Source organism: Odontesthes bonariensis, chromosome 4, assembly GCF_027942865.1.
Source record: "Odontesthes bonariensis isolate fOdoBon6 chromosome 4, fOdoBon6.hap1, whole genome shotgun sequence".
NCBI lineage: Eukaryota > Metazoa > Chordata > Actinopteri > Atheriniformes > Atherinopsidae > Odontesthes > Odontesthes bonariensis.
In genome coordinates, this window is record NC_134509.1 from 20,426,817 (window position 1) to 20,452,386 (window position 25,570).

The window sequence follows — 25,570 nt, forward strand, 5'->3', positions numbered from 1 at the left end:
TAATAATACTAACAAATGAGGAACACACTTTGGGACGATGTGAGGGTGCATATCCCACCAAAGGACACTTCAGCATGTGAATCCAGGAACTTTGGGACCGAACCAGCAACCTTCTGATGACTGGATGATCGCTCCACCTCCTCGAATGCAATGTCCAGGATTTGCTGACAGAAACAGTGCTGATACAAACTCTGTATCCTAAGTGTAACATACTTTTCATGTGTGATGGAAGTTCTGATCCAGCCCTCAATTCTTTACATTTTCCTTCCAGGCAGCCAGACTTTCTTCTGATCTTTTAAAGTGGTCTTAATTCATAGTTCAACAGGCTTTCTGAAGGTCTTTCAAAGTTTTTCTTTGGACACTGACTGCTTTTTCACTCATTTTCAGTCCTTCTACCTGACCACTTTCAGAGGAATGTGTTTGTTTTTTAAGCCACTTAACTCCGACCTATGAATAATTCCAGCATTAAAAAGGCTCCTAACTCAAGGGATGAACCAGTGTTGTGTCCACACATAACAACAACTTAGCAAAGAAGCCATTTTAAATTGGATCTTTAGGCACTTTGTTACCAGCAGCCTGTCACAGAGACACATCATTTGTTCCCATTTCTTTAGTTGCATCTATGAAAAACAGCAAAGATAACACAGTTTGACAGACAGAAAATAGGATTTCTGCAGCAACAAGGTGATTCCCAAAGAGCCGTTAGCTGAAAACTTGGCATATCTCAGCATGGTGTGCAGTGTGTCCTTAAAACATTTGAGGAAACTGGACAAGTGGAGGACAAAAGAAGAAGTGTCTGGCCTAAAGAACTATCTACAGCAGATGAACAGGATCTGAAAGTGATGTCCTTAAGAAAGAGGAAAAAATCCAGCAAAGACCTGACACAGGAGCTGAGAGATGCATCTGGACCTTCAGCTGATCCATCTGCTGTTGGCCCAAGCCTCATCAGAAATGGTCTCCATGGAAGGGTGGCTGTCAAGAAGCCGTTCTTAAGGAAGGGAAACAGGGAGAAAAGGCTGAGCTGTGCCAAAGGACACAAGAAGTGGACTGAAAATCAGTGGCAACAGGTCTGATGGAGGGATGAATCCTCCCCAGAGCCCGGAGCTCAACATTATTGAAGCAGTGTGGGGTCATCTTGGCAGAGAACGGAACTTTTATACTGTATTTACATTTATATTTGACATTGTTTCAATAAAATCGCTGCTCCTAGTTCTGATTTTCTTGGCAATATATAAAGAAATGAGGGGTGTCTTAAGCCTTCTGCACAGAATTGTAATTAAATTCCAACCAGTAGATACTTGACAGAATAAGAATGACATAATTACGTAATCTGGTGTAACAATAGTTTATTTTTGTAATCTGATTGCGTAATCCGGATTACCTTTAATCTGTTGCTGCCCTGCCCTGGCGGCCACAGTTTACCAGACCTGCTTGGTTGAGAGCGGGATCCCCTGCAGTTCCCCTCGCGGCCTGCGGGAGGCGCTGTTGACCGAGAGGCGCAGCACAGACGCCATCTTGAGGAGACCCCGAACGCAGCGCTTGGCTGGCGGCGGCTGACAACAATCTCTGGCACATCATGAGGGGATTACTCACTTCCAAGTAAAACGGCACCACACCAGTTTTGGGTTGCAGACTTTCAAGGGGGAAGACGAGGAGCTGCCCAGCGACAGTTCATCGCTGCGGACTGTTTGTAAACGTGGGCGGCTACGCGGTAGCCCGATGGCCGGCTAGCTGCTCTCTGGACTCCGCCGCGGCCTGCTCGGGAGGAGGAAGGGTGGTGACGGCGCAAAATGCTCTACCGCTGACTCCCAACGACACAGCAACCCTGCCCACAGATGCACTGAGAGTCGGACGGCGACCACGATGCACTTATAAAATTTTGCACGCTCTTAACTTTGGGATTTTTTTTGTTTTTGTGGTGAGACCGACAGCGAGCGCCGTCTGAACTCCCAGCCGGAGACATGTCATCCAACTGCACCAGCGCAGCGGCCGTCAGCGCCAGCAAAACCAAGACGAAAAAGAAGCATTTTATAGGACAGAAAGTGAAATTATTCCGTGCAAGCGAGCCCATTCTCAGCGTTTTAATGTGGGGTGTCAACCATACGGTAAAAACATCTTCAGTATCTCGTTGCGGACAGTGTTTTGATTTAGCTTCGCTGCTAACCTGTTAGCTAGCTGCCCTCATCTGTCAAACCAGCTTTGGTGCTTTCAGTTGGTCATGTAATTTGATTAATTCCTGGCTATTGGTGTCTGTCCGTGCTTGGACCTTAATCTGATGGCTGTCAGAGAGGTGAAGTGGCTGTTCCTCCACTTCTTAGTGAGCTGTTGCTGGTCTGATCTCGCTGTGCATTTTTTTTTTTTTTTGCAGGGATCTAAACTGTATCTGCGGAACTTTCCCAGGGAAATCTGCATGTCCACGGCAGGCTGTGGCATTTCAATCATCGGCGCACGTGGGGAGGGTTAATCTGCAATCATAGATTATGGATTGTGAAGTGTTTTCGTTGCCGAGTCGTGAGCTGCGGTCGCTGTGGTGGAGGCATGAGGTGGGAGGGGTGTGACAGGCACCGGAGCAGCTGGGTACACAGATTTTCAGCTGCAGACAGCAGCCTGCCCATTGTTCAAAAAACACCTCCTCTGTGCCTGCATTTACACCGGCTGCAGTTAGCTCCTGCATCCAGTTGCTTCAGCTTATAGCATCACATCGTTTCACTATAAATAGAGCAGAAAATCTATCGCATTCACTTTTGGCTGAGGCTGCCTGAGGCTATGAAAAGCTCAGTGAAGGGCAGATTGGACACCAGTGATGGATAGAGTGGGTTGCACCAGCAGTTTGGATTTGCCTAATGTGCAGTAACTGTTGCACTCTAACACAGCTTGATTGATTGGTAGAAAGCTGCCTCTCAGGCATGGACAGATTACTGAGCAGGCCTACTTGGCAAAGCCCCGAGAGCCCATATTTCAGAGGGGCCCTAGTGTTAATCCCAGACGTGAAATGTATCCCCAAAATTGGCCCTAAACAAATAGGGCCACTTTTGTGAAAGGACACAATGGCAACAAAGAGATGCAAAACAGTCAAATTGTGAGACAAGAAAGACTAAATAGAATGTGATTGTCTACAAAGAGACCAAATTAACCGTTTGAGACACAAGTTAAGACAGAATGTGTCCGAAAAGTATCTTAATGTGATGTGAAATCAGCCGAACCGGACACGAAACATACAAAAAGGTGGACGAGAGTTGGATATTAAATGACCTAAAAGAGATTGTAAAATCTCCCATGAGACACATGGTGACCAAAATTATAATGCAAAACAGCCGGAATTGGATGCAAAATGAATCTGTGAGCCAAAAGCGATGCATATTTTAGACAAGGATTGAAAATGACCCAATATTTGGCCACAAAACCAACACAGAGAGGTGTAGAATGGAAATGGATGATTCCAGGATGGAATCAAAAGAAAGAGATGCAGATTCTACAGAAAATGACATAAACAGCCTTCATTTATAGTTGTTGTTGCTGTTTGCTTCAGACTGAGAGTCAGGGAACTTGGAGCTGCTTTTTACTTATTTCTGCCGGGGAGGGGGGGCAGAGCAGGGCAGGCATTGTTTCACGGTCCGTGCACGCTCTCAGAATCTGATTTGTTGGTGCCTCCCTCAAACAAAATGGTTTCTGATCATTTCTTGCTCTTTATGTGTTACCTGAGTAAACCAACCACACTCGGACGCCACTGAGCAGGTGTTTGGTGTGAGTCACGGTTGGTGGGTCGCCGCCACGGCGCTCTGATTCTGCAGCAGTGAACAAATACGTCCAGGCAGTGAAATATAGCGGTGCTGCCAGTGAAATGCAGGCTGCCCGGGAATTAACGACGCAGCTAATGATATGTTTATCGCTGCAGCATCTCCAGTGTTCAGCGGGTGAACTTTGGGTGTGTGGGTGCTGCACACAGGCCTGACGATCGGAGGTGTGGGTGTGAGGCCGATTCAAGACATCAAACAGACTTCACTTCAAAGCCCTCCTCTTCCAGTCAGAACTTGTATGCATATTTAATAGTGCCCTCGCAGTGATGCTGGAGAATTTAGAAAGCAGCCTGTTGGTGATTTCCTCACCACTTGATGGATGCTGAGAGTCTTTGTCCTCTTGGACTGTTTGTAATCTCGCTTCAACTTTCTTGAAAATGTGCTTTTAAATGGACAAACACTTAGGAAACAAGCGTTGGAATCAGATAATCTGGGACTAACGTGTGTGTGCACAACTAGTTTTCATTAGAAAGAACTTGTTCTGCTCATTCAGAGCAGCACCAGGACTGTGGGAGCCTGTTCTCAGGGATCCAGCTACTGTCTGTGCAGGATTTTCTGAGGTTCATCAGTGTGACTGCGTGCTCTGGATGTGTTTCAGCTGATAAGATCAATGTGTGGTGACGTCGCAGCAGCAGGAAGATGAACTGTGTGTTTTTTGCTCTCAGAGTTAATCATTGCTGCTGGTAAACACTCAGATTTTGCTTTTAGATACCGAACTGTGTTAAAGGTGGTCACAGTTTTTGCTCCGTGCTCTGGCAGAAAAAGTCGAATAAAACATTCCTGCTTTGTTTACTGTTTTTTTTTTTAAATTTTTTTTTTTTTGAATATGGAGATGAGCTGTTTGCACTCTTCTTCAGGCTCTTTTCTCATCTTTATGTCCTTTCTTTCTCTCTTTCTTGCTCAACTCCTTCAGATTAACGAGTTAAGTAATGTGCCTGTACCAGTTATGCTGATGCCAGATGACTTTAAAGCCTACAGTAAGATCAAAGTGGACAACCACCTATTTAACAAGTAGGTACATCACGGTTTGTTCGCTGTGTTTTTGTAAAGCTTCGAGCTAAACTAATGTGTTGAGTTTGAACCAGTCACTGCTAAAATAACAGCTTTTACATCAAATGATTGTGTGTCTCTGCTCAGTTCCTTCAGGTATATTAAAGCATAGTTGCTGTTTCGGTTATCTCTCCTCACCCATCAGATCCCTCCCCTGCTGCAGAGCAGTTTTCAATGAGCTGACCGTTTATATTACTCCTTAGTCATTCACACCGCGGCTGAATCTTTAACTCGAGCAGCTTTCCTCGTGTTAAATGAGGCGCGTGGGATCTCTGACGCAGTAACTCTTGAGGACGGAGCAGCCAGAACAATGTTCTGAACTCTAAATAAAATGACTTAAAACCTCAAACTACCAGATCACCCCCAGTCGGATCAAACTGAAGGTTCTTCTTCTTGGGTTTGGAGCGATGCTCAGGTGTAGTGCTGCAGACCTCACCTGTATGTGAAGGCCACATCAAAGTAATGCAGTTTTCAACCTCGACTGATCCTATTCTCTGAGAGATTCTTTACCCCTAAATGATCCCAGTAGAAGAGCAGCACTGACCGCCTGGAAGCTGCTGAACTTTTCTGATTGGTCAGGCGCTCCCAGCGTCTTGTTTCCAACTTTTAGTCTCATTCATCTCAGGTTTAATCTCCACCAAAACCTTTAAAATCTGTCACCTTTTTGTTGGACTGAAGGACTAAGTCTCAGTTTGTAATTCCAACAAATAAAGCCATTCACGCCCCAAATTTCCCAGTTCAATGGCCTTGAATGTACTTTCGGAATGAGTTCAAATGCAGAAGAAGCAGTACTGAAAATGTGCCTCGCAGTGCAGCTCAGCTCAGGAGCTTTCATGCACAGGTAGTGGATTCAGGTCCCGTGTTTTACCACAGCTGATGTGCAGTTCATTTTGTCCAGTTAAAGAAACTTACAATGAAAACTGGCAACTTAAAAGTTGAAGGAAAGGAGTGCAGTGACAAGCTCATCAGCCCTGCATTGTTTCATCGTCTCTGTCGGATCCAAATAGCAGAACCGGCAAACTTGTTGTTCCTCATTTGTTTTTTGTTCCACTGACTGTGTGTTTCCGTCTCTCTCCTGCCAGAGAAAACCTGCCTAGTCGCTTTAAGTTCAAAGAGTACTGTCCCATGGTGTTCAGAAACCTGAGGGAGAGGTTCTGCATCGACGACCAGGACTACCAGGTCAGTCGAAAGAATCGCCAAACGGCAGCTAAAGAAATGCAGGCAAGCTTTGGGTGGAGTTGAAAAGTTGTTCTTTGCAGTGAGAACGTGTCTGGGTGTCTTGTCTTGGCAGAACTCTCTGACTAGGAGCGCCCCGCTCAACAGCGACTCTCAGGGTCGCTTCGGCAACCGCTTCCTGTGCAGCTACGACCACCGCTTTGTAATCAAAACAGTGTCCAGTGAGGACATCGCTGAGATGCACAACATCCTAAAGAAATATCACCAGGTAGACGCAGCTGGAGCCGATCTGTGAGAACACTTCAGGATCTTTGCTTCTGAGCTAAAAGTCAAACACGAATATAAATGAAGCAGAGATGAACCGGCTGTACTGAGCTTTAATCATTTTTCTTACTGAATATTTGATTCCTCACTCCCACACTTTCCATTTCTCTCTGTGCTCTCTTCCCCTGATTGTTTGCAGTTTATAGTGGAGTGTCATGGCAACACGCTGCTCCCCCAGTTCCTGGGCATGTACAGGCTAACGGTGGACGGCGTGGAGACGTACATGGTGGTGACCCGGAATGTATTCAGCCATCGCCTCACTGTGCACCGCAAGTACGATCTGAAGGTAGGATATACCGGCTAGTGTGGACTGTAACAGAGCAGCCATATCTACCATCAGAAAGAAAACGATATTCTCATAAGGTTGAACTTCCATTAAAACCTGAAATACTTCATTTCACACAAACAAGACGGTTCACAGTGCACCGTCAAATCAAACGTCTAGAAATCATTTAGACTTTAAAGGAACATCTGAGCAAAGCCTACAGAGCATCACCACAAGTTAAAGACCGATACTGAAGAGTTAATCCAACCATCAGAATCTATCTAACTAACATCAAAGCTGTGGGAAAAGATGCAAACTGTACTTCACCAACAAATGTGACTCATCTAACGCCTCGTCTTATAAGGGGCAGATACACACCTCTAGTGTCCCAACAACAAAGTAGTGAGTGTTAAACGGGTTATATTCCACAGCCTGAATTTACAGATGTCACCTAAACGCCTCACATTTTGTGAAAGTGTAACGAGGCTGAAATGATTCCTCAAATAACTCTAAGACAAATCGAGCAGCTACAAACGCACGATTTTTTTTGTGCTGAGGAAACCGGAGAAAACAACGAGGAGCAAAATCAAAGAAAAATGTCCATTGTAAAACTGAATTAGCTTAGCACGATAGCACAACGGCAATGCTGCAGCGTCTCAGCAGAAAGCAGCCGGTTCACATATCGAGTCCACTGAGCGGGACAAACACAAGGGAACATTTCACGTTAGCATTTTAATGGAAATCAGCTTTTTGTGTGGGGGTGTCTCTTGCAAATAAGAGAGTAAGAAAGGCCTCCCTGAAGACGGACAGTGAAGGCTTTATTGCTTTCGGCCCCAGTTTTTAATTTACTAGATTTTTGCTTTGAGGAGAAAAGGTTTTCTTCTAAAAAATATTTCAATCTGGCATTTAAATGCAATTTAACCGATGGAATAATCAATCGAAACTCGATTGCCTCGGTGATCATTTTCTGCAGCACTGAAGTGTAACGCATGCGTCTCACAAGGGAAGCGATGTCTCATCGCTGCCTGCAGCCTTCGCTGTGGGAGGTCTGTGGGGGATCCCACTGGGAAAGTGATGAAAGGCCAAGGCAACCCCGACAGAGCTGATGGCCAACCAACATGCACGCCGCGAGCCCGTCGGGATTTATGACGAGACAAGCCGAGAGCAGCGCTGCAAACAGAGCAGCAGTTGTTTTACCTCTGTCTGGTCTTTGCATTTCGTTCCCGTTTCTCGTCTTTGAACGCTTTGTCACCACGAACGGGCTCATCGTGGTGTAGTGATATCTGTGGATTATAAATCCAGCTCAGTGTTGAAGCCTGATGGTTCCTTTGTACTGAAGCGGCCTTGAAGGCAACACACTGATCACACACTTCTTTTATCATTTCTAAATAGCTCTTCGTGGCACACACCCCCTCCACTGCCAAGTGTCCTGAAAAGAATAAATTAAAAAAAAGACTCTTCTTGACTATAAACTCCTGAAACACTAATGATTCCTTTGATGCATCTCCTGCTGGTTTCAGTTCTATTTTTATTCTTGTTTTTCTTCACTTTTAGGGTTCAACAGTCTCGAGGGAAGCCAGTGACAAGGAGAAGGTACGTTTTACTTCTGTGTGCTGACGCCCGCTGACATGATGCGACTAAAATAAGTAGCCTTAGCTCACCCCGTAAGCAAAGCTGTCAAATGATGGCTAAATTGGGTAGTAAGCAGATACATTCTAATAGTTCCCTGTGCTCTGGTCTCAGTTTGTCTGTGTAATAAGCAGCGATGGATGCTCATGTCTCTTTAGTTTTTGCTGTGTGGGTTTGTTAGACCACACATATAGGACTAAATCCCCATGGATGTGTCCTATAATGGTGATGATTAATGTCTGAATATTAACATCAGCGCAGTCCGAGTCTTCTGAGATGCAGTAGGTGATGATGTGGTGTGAAATCCTCTAAATGTTTCACTACCCAAATAAAACAGATTTGGTATTAATATAAGACATGCAGAACCAAAATGATGCCAGCATCTCCTCTCCGTAGGCTAAAGAACTTCCCACTTTTAAAGACAACGACTTCCTGAATGAAGGCCAGAAGCTGCAGATAGGAGATGACAACAAGAAGTACTTTTTGGAGAAGCTAAAACGGGATGTGGAGGTAAGAAATACATCTGGGTTTTCACCTGAAATGTCTAAAAATAACACAAACAATGTGACGTGTGCGAGAGGTTTTCTGTATGAGGAACTCTGAGCTGCTATACTATGCTACAGTATCGAGTCACCCGACTGATTTTACTGTTTTTTTTAATCTATGGATTAGTCTGCTTAAGTGTTATCTGTGTAGTCTTTTGCATCGTTGGTAGTGCCGTGAAGCTATTTTTTTTTAAAACCCAGTTCCAGTGTTAGTGTCTTCGCACATCTGCACAAGGATCTGTTTGAAGTTGTGCACAAAAGAATGTCACATATAAAGAGCGATGCTTTCCGCTTTTACATCAGTGGGTGTCGGTCTTTGTTTTTCACCTGCTGAGATGAAGCTGCCTGTCAGTGAAAACCAGTCTAACTCCTGAGAGACACGGTAAAGACGCTTAGAGCGCCGGTTGATCCAAAAAGCTATAAATGGTTGTGAGGTGGAAATCTAACCCTGTCATAGCAGCAGAAGTTGCCATGGTGATGCACCTCAGTAAGAGGTGAACCACCTTGGTGACTCTGAAAACCCGGAGTTGAACCCGAAGTTACCTCTTTAAGCCACTAATCCTTCCAGGTAGTTCACAGGCTTAAAATCTTATCCTTTTTATGGACTTCTGACCAAAAAGGTTTAATTTTTCTTCAAATAATAATAAAACTAAGGACAAAGGCGATGATTTACAATAGAAACCCGATGTTTTAAAGTTCACAAACTTTTCCAGCGTTGCTTTAAGATGCTTTCCTCTGAACTAGCTTCTTATCATATGTTCAAGTCCCTTAACTTTGCCTCTTCTGGTGTTCCTGTGGAACAGTATTTCACATTCTTCTTTAGAAGATCCTTAAAACGTGAGATTCAAACATTTGCTGGTAAACCTACACCAGGTCTTCACAAACTAAAGGGATCTCTGTACGGGGATAGCAAAAGTAAAAGGACAGCGATTGAGAGATTGCGTTAGCGTAGCGAATAAAATGTGCACTTTATACCAAGAATGAAGCTGAATATTTATAAAAGAACATTAACCAATTACAGAAAATGTTCAATTAAGTTTATTTATTGACTCTAAAAGATTGTCTTCACATTAGTTTTGACCCACAGATATCCAAACGTGTGTGTGTGTGTGTGTGTGTGTTTGTTTTAGTTCCTGGCCACCCTGAAGATCATGGACTACAGCCTCCTGGTGGGCATCCATGATGTGGAGCGGGCCGAGCAGGAAGAGATGGACGTGGAGGGAGCGGGGGAGGAGGAGGAGTACGAGAACGACGGAATGGGAGGAGGCGTGCTGACGGGCTCCTTCGGCACGCCTCCCGACAGTCCCGGGAACCCTCTGAACTGCGGGGGATTCTTTGGCCCCGGGGAGTTCGACCCCTCTGTGGACGTTTACGCAATCAAGAGCCACGACTGTGAGCTTCGTTTTTTTTAAACTCTTACGTCTGTTGTGGAAGTAGAAATGAAAAGGGATTCTGCACAGGAAGTGAAAGAAAAACTTGGATCTGTTCTCGTTGCAGGTGCTGTGAAGAAGGAGGTATACTTCATGGCTATCATTGACATCCTCACGCACTATGACGCTAAGAAAAAAGCTGCACATGCTGCCAAAACTGTGAAACATGGGGTGAGTCCATTAAAAACAAAGCAACAGGGGAAAAAAAAGCTCCTCTTCTATTGAATACAAATCCATCCATCACTTGGGCTTTTGAATTCACCTGGGTGTGGCAGCTGCAGTTTAAAATTAGTTTCTGAAGCCGTGCATGTGAAGAACAGGCGTGTTGGACATGATGCGCGGTGTGCTCTCCTCTGATTGGTTAATCTCCTGCTCCACAGTCCAGTTCAGCAGGTCCAGTTGGTGGCAGTATAAAAGCATCGTGTTGTAGTTGCATCAGTAGCAGATGTACTGGAATTAAAAGCTACAGGATGTCAGACCACTTCCTGTTTGTACGTCAGACAGAAGAAACACGACATAAGAGTCTTTCTTTGACCCTTAAAATGAACCAATCAGAGGAGACGTGAGACGCTCTACAGTCGACCTGATGAGCAGGTACTGCTTGCTCGGGCTGGGCGATGTGGCCAAATGTGTTTCTACAAATACTTTCCATTATTAGGGCATCCTTTTTCAACACTGCTGTCTCTATAAGTAACAAAAAAGTCATTTAAAGGATATCTGCGGTATTTTCAACATTAAGCCTCTTTTCTGAGTCGTCTGCAATGTTTTAGAACCCCCCTCACCGCTTTTTTGATGTTTACTGCTGTCTCCGGTATTTGCCTAATTTTGATTCTTCTCAACCTGCTTCAGAATGGCAAGTCATGCGCATGTCCTAAAAGGTCCGTAAAAGCACCATAAACGTCCGTTTTCAAAATCATCAACTCACCGGAGTGGTTACTGGTGTGCACTGGTAATCCATATCAAATTTCGTTGCGAAAAGTTGCTTCTGTCGTGTTTTATTTGGCAGCTCGTTCATGCTCGAACTATTTTCTTAGCCACCTCACAGCCGTGGATAAACTTCCGCTCAGCAGTTGAATCTGACTTGCTATACTCCACACTGGTGGCGGAGTAATATCAACGAACAGCCAGTCTTCAAGAGAACTCAATGGGATTTACAAAATGTCAAATAAAACACGACAGAAGCAACTTTTCGCAACGAAAACGGACGTTTATGGTGCTTTTACGGACCTTTTAAGACATGCACATGACTTGCCATTCTGAAGCAGGTGGAGATGAATCAAAATTAGGCAAATACCGGAGACAGCAGTAAACATCAAAAAAGCGGTGAGGGGGGTTCTAAAACATTGCAGACGACTCAGAAAAGAGGCTTAATGTTGACAAAAACCGCAGTTATCCTTTAAGTTATTTAAACAGAAGTCAGCTCCTCCGTATGAAGACAGGAGCAAGAAAGAAATCACATTCATTTATTTAAAAGAAAGTCATGAGATATTTTACTGTTGTGGCCTTTCAAATGTGGATTTTTAAGTTTCCGAGGTGCTTTGAACGCACCCTTTTAAACCTAAAGTTGATCTCTTTGAAGCGCTGCAGAGTAAGAGTCAGTCCTTTAAGAGTTTTAGTTGTTACGTTTCTGGAGCTGAACGATGATTTCAGCCGTGTTTAGATTCACGATGAGTCAAAGCAGAGCTGCACGCCAGGAGGAAACCATGGTCGAACGTCTCTGTGGGTCAGCCTGCTGCTGCTCTGCAGAGCCGGAAGAAGAGAGGTTAAGTCGCTGCATTTAATGAGGGAAACATGTCTGCCCCCATGTTGATCAGAGTGTAATAGATGTGCTTTTAAGGTGCATTTAGAACGTATATAAAAAGGGATTCATTTAGCCATTAGTTCACAGTTATGGAAGAAGAATATAGGTATGATTTTAAATTATTCTGCTCACGATGCTGCTCTGTGTGTCTGGTTTTGGAACTAATAAAACCACAATTAAACCATAAATACTGTAATAAATAATCAGATTTTTTTATTTATGTCATGAATTTCCTCTGATGACCGCAGGAAATTACCACCTGAGTGTTTCTCCTTCAGCCAGAATTTACAGAGTTTTATTCACACTGGCATCGTTTAAAGTTTTTGAACCTTACAACCGTGCGTTGACTTGTTTTGACGTACACTGACTTTTGTGACACACGTTCGCGGGGCTGGAACAGCCCTTAGGGGCCATCAGGGGGCGGAGCTTCCGGCCCTGCACCACACTGACATTTGTGTGTCTGACAGCGGTGTTGCAGCCCACAGCTGTTGGAGGTCGGATCGTTACTTTAAGTGTCTGATTTTTGGAGCAAAGCTTGTAACACAGTGTGATGACGGTGGCTCGTGTGTGTGCTGTGTCCACTGAGTATGTTTTAGGACTAAGTGAGAATGTTTTACTTTTTCACCTGCAGGCTGGGGCCGAGATCTCAACAGTGAACCCGGAGCAGTACTCCAAACGATTCTACGAGTTCATGTCCAATATCTTATCATAGACTCATCTTCCAGTCCAGCCAGTTTTTCCACCTCCACTCATAGAGCTATCAAACGCCCCACTCTGTGTAGGTCCATCTCCACACGCCTCCGTCTCCCCTCTTTAAGAAAAAGAAAAGTGATCCAGCATCCTCCCGCAGCCGGCGGCGCTCTGGCAGGACGGACGCATCGAGCCTGTTACACTCTCCCCGCGTCACCACCTCCTCCTCATGTTGTGAAATCCCTCGCCGATCTGGACCCCGATAACCTCCCTGTCGATTTTTCTTTCTTTTAAAAAAGATGTATCCGCTCTCCACCTTGTTGCTCCTCACGCCAGCACGGAAACTGTCTCACCAATGCCTTGGACGAGTGCGTCAGCTTCAGCAGTTCCAGTCCGTTCGTAGAGTCTCTTCAGTTTTTCGTTCACGTCGTTCCTTTGAGTTCTATTAGACACACGTACAAATGTAAACACATGACGCAGAATGGTCGGATTGCATGACAACCTCTTCGACAAGTCGCCATCGGGCTTCTCTCTCAGAACAGTAGAAAAGATTCAAAAGCACTGCTGACAAATTGGAGACAAACACTTTGACATATAACGGTGTAAAAAGCAAATGAATGCAATCTCAAAAATGCATGGCTGATGTGTACATGAGACTCCACCAGTTGTAACATCAAACCACTGAACTTAGCATCTGAGTGTTACGACTAAAACCACAAAAAGAGTTAAAAAAAAAAATCGGTGTTTGAATGTTCTGTTGCCATATTGTATCTGAATATTTTTCAAATTTAACCGTGAGCTTGGTGGAGGTTGGTCTAAGGAAAAGAAATCCACGTTGAAAAGGGGAATTCTGCAGCAAATACTTGTTTTATTACCATAAGGATCATTTTTATATCTTGTTTACATTAATGTAGCAATTTTGTGTTTGTATACAGTATTGTTTTGTTACCAACAGACATTAGGAAAAAAGGTTACTTGAAAATGATTCATTGCATATTAAAGGGAGTTTTATCTTGTTTTTGTCGTCTTCACTCGTGTAATATTGTGTTAATGATGTTTTAATTCAGCTTGGCCCACCTTCCACGATAAGATTAGAGTTCTGAGCAGCTTTTTGGTTTAAACACTGAAGCTAAATGTTAAGTTTGGCTTTTTCAGAAGGATTTTCTGTGTCCTCACAAACAATTTCAAATCTGATGCAGCAGCACACTCAGTAAAAGCTGTTCCAGAGTCATGTTTCCCATCCTGTTCCATCAGCTTCCTTTAATGACACTTTTTAACGCTTTGGGAACTGAGGATGCTGATTGTTGCAGTTTTTCTGAGGAATCTGTGTTCATTCTTGCTGAATCCAAGATTTCAGCTGCTCAGCAGTCCCTGGTTGTTGTTGTCTGAGTCTCCTCTTCATGATGCTCCGTACATGTTCAACAGGAGACAGATGTGGACAGATGTGGGCTTCAGGCAGGCCAGTCGAGCTCACACACTCTGTGTGTATGAAGCCGCTGGAGGTCCTGCAGAATGAGGTCTGGCATCGTCCTGCTGAAATAACCACGGACCTCCCGGGAAAAGACGTCACCTTGATGGCAGCATCTGTCTCTCCAGAACTCCAACATCCACCTCTGCATCAGTGGCACCTTCACACAGATGAAGCCATCCCTGCCATGGACCCTGATGCAGCCCCACACCATCACAGACGCTGGCTTTAAACCTTTCTCTGAGAACAGCCTGGATGCTCTTTCTCATCTTTGTAGAAGCAGACGTCAGTTTTTCCCAGAAACAGCTGAAACGTGGACTCATCTGCCCACAGAACACGTGTCCACTGTCTTTCTGTCCATCTGAGATGAGCTGGTGTCCACAGAACTGGGCCGTGTTTCTGCACAGAGCTGATATATGGCTTCCTCCTTGTGTGGTACAGCTTCAGCTCACATTTCTGGAAGCAGCCGTGGACCGTGTTGAGTGGAAATGGTTCTCCGAGCTCCTCCTGAGCCCATGTGGCTGTATTGATCATGGTGGCGTGATGACGGTTTCTCATGCAGTGCTGCCTGAGGGCTCCCAGCTCATCCAGCAGTGCTTTCTGTCCTCGGCCTTTCCACGCTGAGATTTCCCCAGACTCCCTGAATCTTTTCACAATATCTGAGAAATTCATCTTTTCTGAACTCATTGATGATTCTGATTTGGCACAAAGTGGTGAGCTGTGACCCATCCTTGTTGGAAAGACTAAACCTTTGGTGGGTGCTCCTTTTATACCCAATCCTGACACCCTCACCTGTTAATCTGCTGATTGGAGAATCTTCCAGAACGCTGTTACTTGAGTACTTTAATAATTTCTTCTACTTTTGTGTGTTGCTGCATCAAATTTCAAGTTTACTTTTTCTAAATTAAGTTAAAAATCGTCTTTAATCTCGTGTCTGTTAACGTTTAACAGTTTGTATCACAGTAAGTTGTGTTACATTAAAGAAGTCTAGAACTGAAGCACCAGAAATGCTCCTTTAACATTTTGGTGCCTACTGTAGGAGAAACGACCTCCCATCATTCCCATCATCTGCTTCTGCTTTTATCAAACTGTGTTAAGAAGGCTTTGAAAAATGTGAAAAGATTCTGTCTCCATGTCCCAGCTGTGATTAACCAAATCAAGTCGTGTTTATTTTTTTTTGTAAGGGTTTGAAAGCTTATCCTGAGCCCCAGAGGACAAAACTAATTGTAACCAGCTTAGCAGTAGGTGCAGTGGCTCAGATTTCATATATAATCCTAAAAATGTGGCTGCAGCTTAATCCCACGTTTCATTATTTTTCATTGGCAAAAGTTTGTGTTGTAAGTTCATCCTGGAAGGGAAAAAAGTACTAAAGCATTTTTTACTGCCTGACTGTTATGGATCACAGCCTCTTTAAAGCTCACCGGTACTACAGCCAGTTGTCGTGTCAGTTGTCTTTATTATTGATATCATCCAGTCAAATAATCTGATTCAGCTTGAATTCAGTTCACATCAGATCTAACATATTGTGGAATGCAACAGGAAACACAACCAGCTGCACTTTTCTTAAAGGGATAGTTCGCCTCTTTTGACATGAAGCTGTATGACATCCCATATTAGCAATATCATTTATGAACATTTTCTTACCCCCTATTGCATCCTGTGAGCCGAGTTCCAGCTGAGTTTTGGTGTTGACGAAAGTAGTCCGGCTAGTTGGCTGTGGTTTAAAAAAATAAAGCGTTTTGCTTCTCAAAGCAATATGTGTTCAAAAGAGTAATACATTTTGCATCACAAAATCATTCATCCAGAAAAAGTCAGACCTCACAATCGCTTGGCGCTATTTTCTCTCCCTTCGTATCACTGCGTGCTGCCGCCTGCCGACAGCCGCGCCTGTTACGGTGTTTACTGCTCGGAAGCAGGGGACTGCTCGGTCTGCACGGTTTTTCCTGGACAACGATTTTGTGATGCAAATGTATTACTCTTTTGAACGCAAACCCCAGCCAACTAGCCAGCTACCTTCGTCAACGCCAAAACGAGGCCAGAACTCGGCTCAGGACGCAGAAGGGGGTAAGTCAAATTTAATAAATGATATTGCTAATATGGGATGTCATACAGCTTCATGTCAAAAGAGACGAACTATCGCTTTAAAGCATCACATCTGAAGTGCTTCCTCAGTTCCTCCTCACCCAGAGCTTCCCGTCTTACAGCTTCTCACACAGTCTTTTCTCCCAAAGTCGCCGATGGGCGATAGGAAGTGAAACATCGTCAAACACATAGACACAACATCTGTATTCATTCTTTAAAGTTAAGTTTATTTACTGAACAATATGACTAAGAAAGCAGACAGAATGAGCATTGTTTTATCATTTTTATACAAAACATCTGTGTTGGTGAGGTGTAACAGGACGTCTAATCCATCCTGGCTTTCAGGGTTCGTGTGGTGATCTTGTCTTTCTCACTGCCAACAAAAGAAGAGAGGATGAAACTTCACCTAAAACTACGTCTGCAGGTGAGCAACAGACACACTCGGTGTAATTAAAGGAATAAAACGGGCAAAAAGGATGTTTACAGGTGTACATAAGAGGACCGTTTCCATGTGTGTGCACAGCGTACTTACATGACATGTACGATGACTCCCATGCCTGACACGGCATCCCTATCCACCGCATTCAGCATCGCCTGGGAGATGGTCTCAAACAGGTCCTCCGGCTCCTGCAGGACCGCCAACATCTCTCATTAATTCATCTTTTAAATTGCTTTTCCATTTCTAAAACAGCGTGAACACACACGCCGTCCAGCAGTAAGACGCGGCACTACGCCTGCTGACTCCTCTGATGATGAATCGTGACAACAACTAAGAAATTAGGTTATTTGACACAGACATGGAGATGCATGTGGGCCAGGAAATACTCTGAAGGTTCATTCATTCTGACGGTGTTATTTACTGCTTCACCTGAACACACCATACCAAGTTGCAACAAACATCTGATTTCAAAAGAAGCTGAACACAGTTTTAAACCAACCTTTCTGGTGTTGGCTATCTCTGCTGCATTTAAATTAAACACAGCTTCTCATCATCATGCTGGATCCTACAAACTTGTTCTATTTCTAAAACGAATAAAACATTCATTTGTACGTACACAAAACTCTAATTTAGCCCCCATGGCTAACAGGATACTCAAACTTCGTGGAATACTAACCATGTCCGGCTCCCACAAAGATTCGCACATGCCGTACATCTGCTCCGAACAGGTGCCGCTCACAACGAAGTCCTCCGTCACCATGGGGCAGCCAATCAAATCCAAGGAACAGATGAAGGGTTCCAAGGTTTTGGGATTCAGTCCAGCAATCACAGGCTCAATGTAGTATGGTCCAAACCTGCAAAGGGATACAAGCATCATCTTTTACTCCACACGCAGTGTTAATGCTGCATGACATGGATCACGTTCTCACTGACACGTGTGTCATGTGATCTAAAGCCGGAGCACTCACCTCCTTTCATACAGCAGGTTGGACACCATGCTCATAAAGGTTTTGGGTTTGATCTGTCGACCCTCCTTCAGTTCATACAGGTTCAGTCTGAATTTAAGCCTCTGCGCCCTAAACAGAAAACAGAAAACATGTCACCACCAGACCGAAGACGCATGTACCACTCATCCAATCTGACACAGTTCATATTCAGTTTACTACTTCCTATTGCTGCTGGAGACAAACACCATCAATGTGGCAATGAGCTTAGACTCTAGGTCTTCACTACGGTCGTATCTGCCAGTGAGCACGAGTAAAAACTTTCCATTGTGACACTTTGAGAGAAAGACACACTCACACTGTCTGAACATCAGTCGCCAGACCAGCCAGCCCGATGTACAGCCTGTCCCCCATGGGGAAGATCTTCTGGAAGTCCGTGGTGACCATCTGAGCCTGAATGCCGAACCGCCGGTCTGCTGCTATCGCCACACAGTTCTTCCCCCGCATGGCCATGACAGCCCCACCATTATAAGACATAATAGACTGGATAAAAGGGAGGGATGCGAGTTTAAATTGGTCAGGGGGATGAACGATGAACACATCATTTGATTGTTGTAATTGAATGATTATGTTCAGCAGCTTACAGTCAGATTTTTTTCCTGATAATTGACAAAATAACAGCTATAAAAACCATACTAAGTTTTTTCAGACTAAGCCCATATATGAAGCATAAAACACTAACACAGTCAACTAGAGAAATAACAGGAACATTTTGTGTAATGTAACAAAAGTGGAAAAGAATCAGATCTGAACCACCGATGGTCGCTGTCACTTCACTGTTGACAATAAAACCTACATATTTCAACTGGGAACTTTGCTTAACCAAAGTTGTAAAGCCTGATTAACATAATTACTAGTTATACATCAGACAGGCAGACTTTTCATTTTGGTCATGTAAACAAAATCATTTGAAGACAGTCGAGAAAGAGAAACAGTCAACATGTAAAGTGTGTTAGCACAAATGAAGCTATTTGAGCTAAAGCTAAGTGTTCAGGTTACCGGCTATTACATGTTATCCTTCTCCATCTTTCTCAGCTTTCATTTCTATACATTATCAGTATAAAAGCACATAAAGCGTTTTAAAGGACAGTATTTACATTTCTTAAATGGATAACGAGAAAGAAGCTAGATGAGAAATAGCTAGTGACAATTAGCTAACGATATTAGCTTAGCCAAGCTCCCGTACCCCTTGGGATCTACTAATTTAATATTTTAACCAAGAAAATACACACATATGGTCTAAAACGTATTGTCTTCTTACCATCTTGACTGTGTTGATAAATATTTCTTTCTAGTTGTAAACTTGTAAACTCCACAACTTCTGTGCTAATGTGAACGGCTCCTAGCTTTCCAGAGTGACTACACGATTTAGAAACACATAGACCTTGCTAGCTTACTTCTCTACGTCATCATGTTGCGTTAATATAATTGGTCAAACAAAAACCCTTGTGTGAAAATTGCTGTCTACCATTGGTTGAAAATATTAGGTCGAGTAGTGCCTGCATAGTTTGGTAGAAGCGTGTAAAAGTGAAATTAAGACCGGAAGGTTCATGTAAAATAAAAATGAAGATTCTCGACACTGTAAAGGTTTCACAAATCGACAAAGAAAGTATTTTTGAGTCTTTCCCATTTGCGGGACAATCTGGTTTTGACCAGATTTGACCACTCTAAGAATTCAGCTTTTTTTCTTTATTTTGATCTGGTCTTTAGTAACTTAGATGTGGAAAAATTGCAGTTTTTGCACCATCACAAAAAGAATGAAGGTTTTATAAATCCCAAAGAAATAAAAAAAGAGAAAATGAAATAGATTTAAAAAGTCTGTCTTCTCTGTAGCATAATCCAGTCCAGATTTTATGCTTTTTTTAAAAAAACTGGAACTGGTCTAAAGTGCTCCGATTAACTTTAAAAGATAGAATAAAAGTTTCATAAAGTCAAGACTCACCTGTTTAAAACAGCCTTTTCCACTTAAATTCTATCACACCGCCCCATTTACACTGCTCTTAGTTTTTTGTACATTGATTTTAAGTATGTTTCTTATTAGTCTGATTTTATTGTCTTTGACTGTTTGAAAAGGCACTTTGAAATAAAAGGTATTATTATTATCACTTAACTTTTTTTTTTATTCAACAGCTTAACATTCTGGCTTTGTAAACCATTAGAATAACTTTTAATAAGATCTGCTGCAATATTTTTATTTTTTAGATGAATTAGAGTAAAAAAAAGATTTTGCACATGTTCTGGGATTTTTTGGGGATGTTTCTTTGAGTTTTCTCTCCTCATCTTTCGTGATAGACCTGTATATTTCCCCTTTGGTTTGTAACTGCTCCAGATGTTGGACATAGCTGATGGGAAACAACCTTCCTCCCTTCCCTGCCAAAACAGAAGCTAATTTCAGCGTCTTCTGGGTCCAGATGGGGTACATTTAATCATTTTTACATTAACTGAAAATATCTAAACTTTTTGGCCTTTTTGAAGCAAACCAAAAAAACTAAGCAGCTCACTGAGGCCAAATTTGAACTTGAATCATTCCGTTTGAATGTCAGTATTTCAAAGATGAAATACACGAAAGCAGCTGCAGAAAATTCATTTTTTAGACCAGATGCTACTTACAGGAGAACAGAAAATAACAGCCATATAATACAAAAACATTTTGGATAAAACAGTTCCGATCATTGTGTAAAAACAAAAACATACTGTACAAAGCTACAATACATGAAGGTTATAAATGGGTGTTTGCTCTCTGAAAAGAGGTCAGAACACGTCAGACTTTTTGTCCTACAGAACAACCGTGTTCCCGCTGTGGAAGCCGCTTTTGAACAGGGTGGAGCCGTGTGCTCTCCACTTGATGTCGTTTCATCACATCATCCACTCGCTTGCCTCAGTGCATCAAAAGGACAGATGAAGGGGTTTACGGCCGTCTTTAAAAGTGTCTTCAGTCAGTTCACAAACTGGCCGTGTCTTCATCTCTTCATGAAGTTGTCCAGAGAGGCCGCCGTCCTCTGGATGGAGTGAATGTTCCTCTTCACTCTATCCTCCAGGGAGGAGCTTGCAGCACTCTCCAGCTTCATGTTACTGCAGAAAGGAAGAGGTCAGTGTTACTGGAGCTCATGAAGAGGTGCCGTTATTAGGCGCATTTAACAAGCGGCGCCCCTGTGACTGAACTTACTGGATGAAGCCAGCGTGGCGCTCGTGCTTGGCATTTTTCTCCCTCTGCTGTTCTTGCTCCTCTTGTGTCTTGTATCTCTTCACATTATTCTCTCGGTCCTCCTCCCTCTGCTTGGCCTGGTCCATCATCTCACGCCTCTTTTGCTCCAGCTCCTCCGCAGAGAGCTTCCTACATCAGACAGAGCAACACAGAAAATGAACCGATTCAGTGGCGGTGGTGGTGATGATGATGATGACAAGACTCATAATAACTGACTTCTATTCCAAAAGTATTTTCTGGTCCCTTTGAACCAATATAGTCACAAAACAAATGGAATTTGTTCAGGTTTGGAACATAAATTGTACGGCAGCCTGATTTCTAACCCTCTTACTTGGACACATAGTTCCTCTGTTTGTGGTAACGCTCCTTCTGTGGGCTGGGGGCTCTGGGCTCCACCTTCTTGTCATATCTGTTTGAGGAGGAGTAGGAGCGACTGTCCTTGTGGTTCTGGTGAGGAGATCGGGAGCGGCTCCTCCCGCGGCGGCCTGAGTGACTGGATGTTGCAGAGACCTGCTGGTGTCTGCCACCAGGGAGCTGACAGGAAACATTGCACGTTTAGGAGTCTGTGCTACGTACACAGATGTGTATGAGCGCCACCAAGCAGAAGTAAAAACTTGGTTTAACATGCAGCTGTAAAACATCACGTCTGTTTGAAATGACGGCTCAGACATCTGGAGGTGTGATGTTTTTTTTTTTAAAGGTTTGTTGCGTTCAGTGATCTCTGAGCTATACTTTTCCACAGGTTTGTGCACCTTTATAAAGCACACTGTCCATGAATCAAACCTGTAAACAAACACGAGACTCGTTATCCAGATCTCATCTTCAAAGCCCTTTAGTAGAACCTGCAGACCTCTCCTTTGATTTTTTGACAATTCAGCTACTGATAAGTTGATACTCATGCTTCATTTGAGGCGTTTAACAACTTTTTTTTCCTTTCGCTCGAGAAAAGAATTTTAAAAATAAGGCCTTAACTGGTTAAGTGTCTCAATCTTTACTGGGATGCTCTCAGACTGTCTCCCAAATAGTGGATGAGATAGTCCCATTAGATTCTGGAGAGTGGGATAATCACTAGTATGTTTCATGAATTGATCCAACTTTGCTGCAAGTTACCCCACTTAAATAAAAATCAAAGAATATGTTGATTACCAACCTGTAGACCATATCCTGGAAGATGATGGGAACGAGATTTAGTTTCTGTTGCAGATTTGTCTCTGGGGTGTGACCTGAAAACAGATCAGGGAACGTATTCTCGGTGGGTTTAAATAGCAGGAATAATGTGGATAATTTCAGAGAAAATGTCTCATTTCCCCCCCCATTGTGTGCTGTCTTTACATACCTGTGTTTGTCACCTTCTTCCTCTGAGCTCGAACTCCTTCTCTTATGCTTCTTTTCCTTTCTCCTCTCCTTGTCTTTCTTCTCCTTTTTTTCCTTCTTCCTCTTCTTTTTCTTGTCTTTCTTGTCAAGATTTTGGCGCAGCTGTAAAAAAAAAAAACACTTAAGGGTAAAAAGCTACAAGACTAAAAGTATAAACTTTTTAGTATTCTATATATCAGGTTACATTTAATAAGCGTTTACCATTTCCTTGATTTTCTTCATCTTAACTGGATTTGTCAAAACTTCCCTCTTCTTATCTTCTTCACGTTTCCTACAGAAAACCGCGGTCATTACCAAATTGTATCATATTTCCAGATGTTACATGACAAAGGCGTTCTTACTAACCGGATTGCAAACAAAGGGTCTTCCCTGATCTTGGCAGCCAGATCAAGGGTGGATGCAGGGGTGATAGGGTTGAAGATGGACCCGGGCAGAAGGCCTGTGTCAGCTGATGGGCCGCTCTCTGGCTCCTCATATTGATTGGTGATCTGCTTGTCGATGGGGCGCCCCATCAGATATTCATCTCTGGACACCTGGCCAGCAGGGCCTTGATACATCCAGTCCAGGCGATCATCCTTTTTTCTGTTACCAGAAAATAGTAAAAACAACATGATTCACATCAAACTGACAGATCTGAACCAACAAAACGTAAGTTGTTGGAAGTGTGAGGGATAACTCACTTGATGGCCCCAGCTTCCTCTGCAAATTTGGTAATTTCTTCTCGAGCTCGTTCCTCTTTCAGCTCCTTCTGAAGCTCCTCAATCTTTTTGCGTTCAGCCTCGTGTTTCTGCTCAGCTTTCCAAACACGCTCAATGTTTTTCATAGTCTGGGGATGCCAGCTCTTCTTCAAGTTCTGGAAGAATACAACATATCAAACATTTAGCTGTTGTATAGGCGATATCTTTATAAATGACAAGAGTATAAACAGTATTTTAGTCTTGAACGGGGACAATTATCAACATGCCATGACACCATTTCTGTAACTCCACTTTGAAGACAGAATTACTTAACCACGTTATTTGTAAAGCTGAACCTCTGCAGGTATATTCGGCAGAAAAATTAAATGAGATGAACTGTCAAAATACTTCTAAATTCCAACATAAATACAATCGTCAGCCAGTTTAGCTACAGCTTGCTAGCTTCTGGCAACACTCGTACCTAATAGAAAGTAGGACTCAAGTCACAGTAAGTGTTGCTGAAATTAAGCGTAGCTCTAAATAAATCCAAATATTTTTCAATCATGTTGTCAAAACCTGACAGATCACGATAAGCGAAGAAACATTCTTAAGTTGGCCAATTCTCAATGGAGTTTGTCATCTCCTCGATCGCAGACGTCTATCTTCACCGGTTTAGATAATACTTACCAAATCACCACCTCCCATCTTGAAAAGAGTAGTCCTATCACTCTATTAAGAAATTTAGATTAATCAACTTGACCGTTGACAATAAAAAAAAAAAGTAAAACGACGACCTGACGCCAGCTGGAAAATGGAGCCACGGCGACTGGTGTGTGACGCGTTTTCTGTGTTTCCTGTTTTTTAGGGGTCAACTTCCGGTTACATATATTGGCGCGTTCATGGGCCTGTGGCAAGCTCCGACATTTTATCTTGTTTTAACATGAAATAACAGTAAAATAAATACACTTTGATTATAATTTAGCTGTATAAATAGTGTTGAGTATAACGTATTTTGCCAGCTAATGCTGACATCACTGCCGTGCTTTCTGCTTAGCAAATAATCAATTTTATTTTGTTTCTGGCAATAATAAATAATAATAAAAAAATAATAAAATTAAAAATAATAATAATAATAATAATAAAAATTTTAAAAAAATTAAAAAACCCATTAAAAATAATCATTAATTAATTAATTTAAAAGTGAAGAGTGCAGATAAAATACTTTCAGTTGTCATATGCACAGCTAAATAGAACTGTTTTCAGCCTGGATATAAACATTGTCAGAGTTGAGGCCTGTCACATCATCTGGAAGGCTGTTCCAGATTTTAGGAGCATAAAACTGAAACGCAGCCTCACCTTGTTTGCTGATAAGTGTTCAGGGTCAGAAACTTAGGTGAAAGATGTAAGACACATTCATTTCAGAGATGATGGAGCAAAAACTTTAGCATGTCAGACTTCTCTGAAAGGCCAGCACCATGATCAGATCATCAGTTTTGCAGATGACAATCTAAAGACTGAACTAAAGCAAATTATCTTTAGACTTAAATGCCACCTTTGACTCTGTTAATCTAACATATTCCTGAGTCGTTTAAAGTCCTGGGTTGGAATTAAAGTTCTGGCTCTTTGTTTATTATATTCATATCTCTTCATCGGAACTCTCTTCATTTTGGTCGCTCTGGATGACTTTACCTCCCCACAAGCTCAGCTAACGTGCAGTGTAGGGGGAGCCAAAGGGCATAGCACTGTAAAATTCTCCTGATTGGCAGCTGTGAAAGATCCAAACATCTGTCACTTTTCTGTTTCGTGTCACTGAACAGCTTTGGGCTTTTGACCAAAAGTTTGATTGAAATTTTATTTTTAATTTTATTAAAAATGAATAGATCAGAATCAGCCACAGGGTAGCATTTTAATCACTGATAAGCTCTGAAAATATACTGTCATACTAACCTGTGTAACTACAACCGGGAGCAGTCTGAGGCGGCATAAAAAGGCGTGGTTGGATAAAGAAATCCTGGATCCAGATATAGATCTGAATCAATATTAAAAAGTAACCTCCTCACTTTGTATAAATCCACCACCTCCAGACAAACACACTGAACAACAAATTATAGTAATAATAACAACAAATACATGTTTTTTCTCCCTTATTCCGTCTTTTCTGTGAACCGTGAGGCTCAGTGTTTGTCTTCCAGTCTGAACATCTGTGATTCGATCACATCAAAGTGTCATTGGATAACACACTGACCCACACCGATAAGCTCAGTGGTGTGTGATCGTGAAGAGAAAACTCTTCATATATAGAGTGTAAATGTGTGTGAATGAATCAGTGACGAACCCACTGTACTGATGTTAAAAAGCCATTAAAAGTCAGACATGAACACAGCACATTTTTATTTTGTTATAATAAAGGACAATCATAGATTAAATACAAGTTATTACACCATCATATTTAAGTTATCTTATTACAGTCTCCACAACTAAGACAGTTACTACAACAACCAATTTAAAAATTGTCTATAAAATGAAATATGTTTAAGTCTGTCTATAAGAGCATCAGCACATAATAATAATACTAGTCAATACACAATAATTGACTAATGTATAAGCACTGTCT

At 42.6% G+C, this 25,570-nt stretch overlaps 3 protein-coding genes across 3 annotated transcripts; 1 reads left to right on the top strand and 2 right to left on the bottom strand.

Annotated features, from left to right (window-relative positions):
* The first annotated feature begins 1,486 nt into the window (after window positions 1-1,486).
* Window positions 1,487-15,610, top strand: LOC142378648 (phosphatidylinositol 5-phosphate 4-kinase type-2 beta-like). The gene is made up of 10 exons (XM_075463406.1): window positions 1,487-2,105; window positions 4,711-4,808; window positions 5,930-6,026; window positions 6,139-6,291; window positions 6,487-6,633; window positions 8,167-8,205; window positions 8,638-8,751; window positions 9,917-10,178; window positions 10,284-10,387; window positions 12,649-15,610. Exons 1-10 carry the CDS (start codon window positions 1,962-1,964, stop codon window positions 12,727-12,729), a joined length of 1,239 nt encoding a protein of 412 aa, XP_075319521.1. The 5' UTR covers window positions 1,487-1,961; the 3' UTR covers window positions 12,730-15,610.
* An 853-nt stretch (window positions 15,611-16,463) lies between these two features.
* Window positions 16,464-19,096, bottom strand: psmb3 (proteasome 20S subunit beta 3). Its single transcript, XM_075463408.1, has 6 exons — window positions 18,962-19,096; window positions 17,999-18,183; window positions 17,665-17,772; window positions 17,373-17,550; window positions 16,790-16,884; window positions 16,464-16,630 (listed from the first exon to the last, which is right to left on the bottom strand). The coding sequence occupies exons 1-6, from the start codon at window positions 18,962-18,964 to the stop codon at window positions 16,582-16,584; spliced, it is 618 nt and encodes a 205-aa protein (XP_075319523.1). The 5' UTR covers window positions 18,965-19,096; the 3' UTR covers window positions 16,464-16,581.
* A 1,173-nt stretch (window positions 19,097-20,269) lies between these two features.
* cwc25 (CWC25 spliceosome associated protein) lies at window positions 20,270-23,805 on the bottom strand. Its single transcript, XM_075463407.1, has 9 exons — window positions 23,644-23,805; window positions 22,960-23,132; window positions 22,625-22,861; window positions 22,481-22,550; window positions 22,242-22,381; window positions 22,056-22,128; window positions 21,237-21,439; window positions 20,867-21,034; window positions 20,270-20,772 (listed from the first exon to the last, which is right to left on the bottom strand). The coding sequence occupies exons 1-9, from the start codon at window positions 23,659-23,661 to the stop codon at window positions 20,661-20,663; spliced, it is 1,194 nt and encodes a 397-aa protein (XP_075319522.1). The 5' UTR covers window positions 23,662-23,805; the 3' UTR covers window positions 20,270-20,660.
* Between the last annotated feature and the right edge of the window lie 1,765 nt (window positions 23,806-25,570).

Bases quoted from the DNA above. Each gene is read 5' to 3' on its own strand.
- LOC142378648 (XM_075463406.1), top strand. From the start codon at position 1,962: ATGTCATCCAACTGCACCAGCGCAGCGGCCGTCAGCGCCAGCAAAACC. The intron at 4,809-5,929 runs GTAGGTACATCA...CTCTCCTGCCAG, and splicing joins GACAACCACCTATTTAACAA to AGAAAACCTGCCTAGTCGCT. The intron at 8,752-9,916 runs GTAAGAAATACA...TGTTTGTTTTAG, and splicing joins AGCTAAAACGGGATGTGGAG to TTCCTGGCCACCCTGAAGAT.
- psmb3 (XM_075463408.1), bottom strand. The intron at 17,773-17,998 runs GTGAGTGTGTCT...TTTTCTGTTTAG, and splicing joins GCGACTGATGTTCAGACAGT to GGCGCAGAGGCTTAAATTCA. The intron at 17,551-17,664 runs GTGAGTGCTCCG...ATCCCTTTGCAG, and splicing joins AACCTGCTGTATGAAAGGAG to GTTTGGACCATACTACATTG.
- cwc25 (XM_075463407.1), bottom strand. The intron at 22,862-22,959 runs GTGAGTTATCCC...TTCTGGTAACAG, and splicing joins GAGGAAGCTGGGGCCATCAA to AAAAAAGGATGATCGCCTGG. The intron at 22,551-22,624 runs GTTAGTAAGAAC...GGTTTTCTGTAG, and splicing joins GACCCTTTGTTTGCAATCCG to GAAACGTGAAGAAGATAAGA.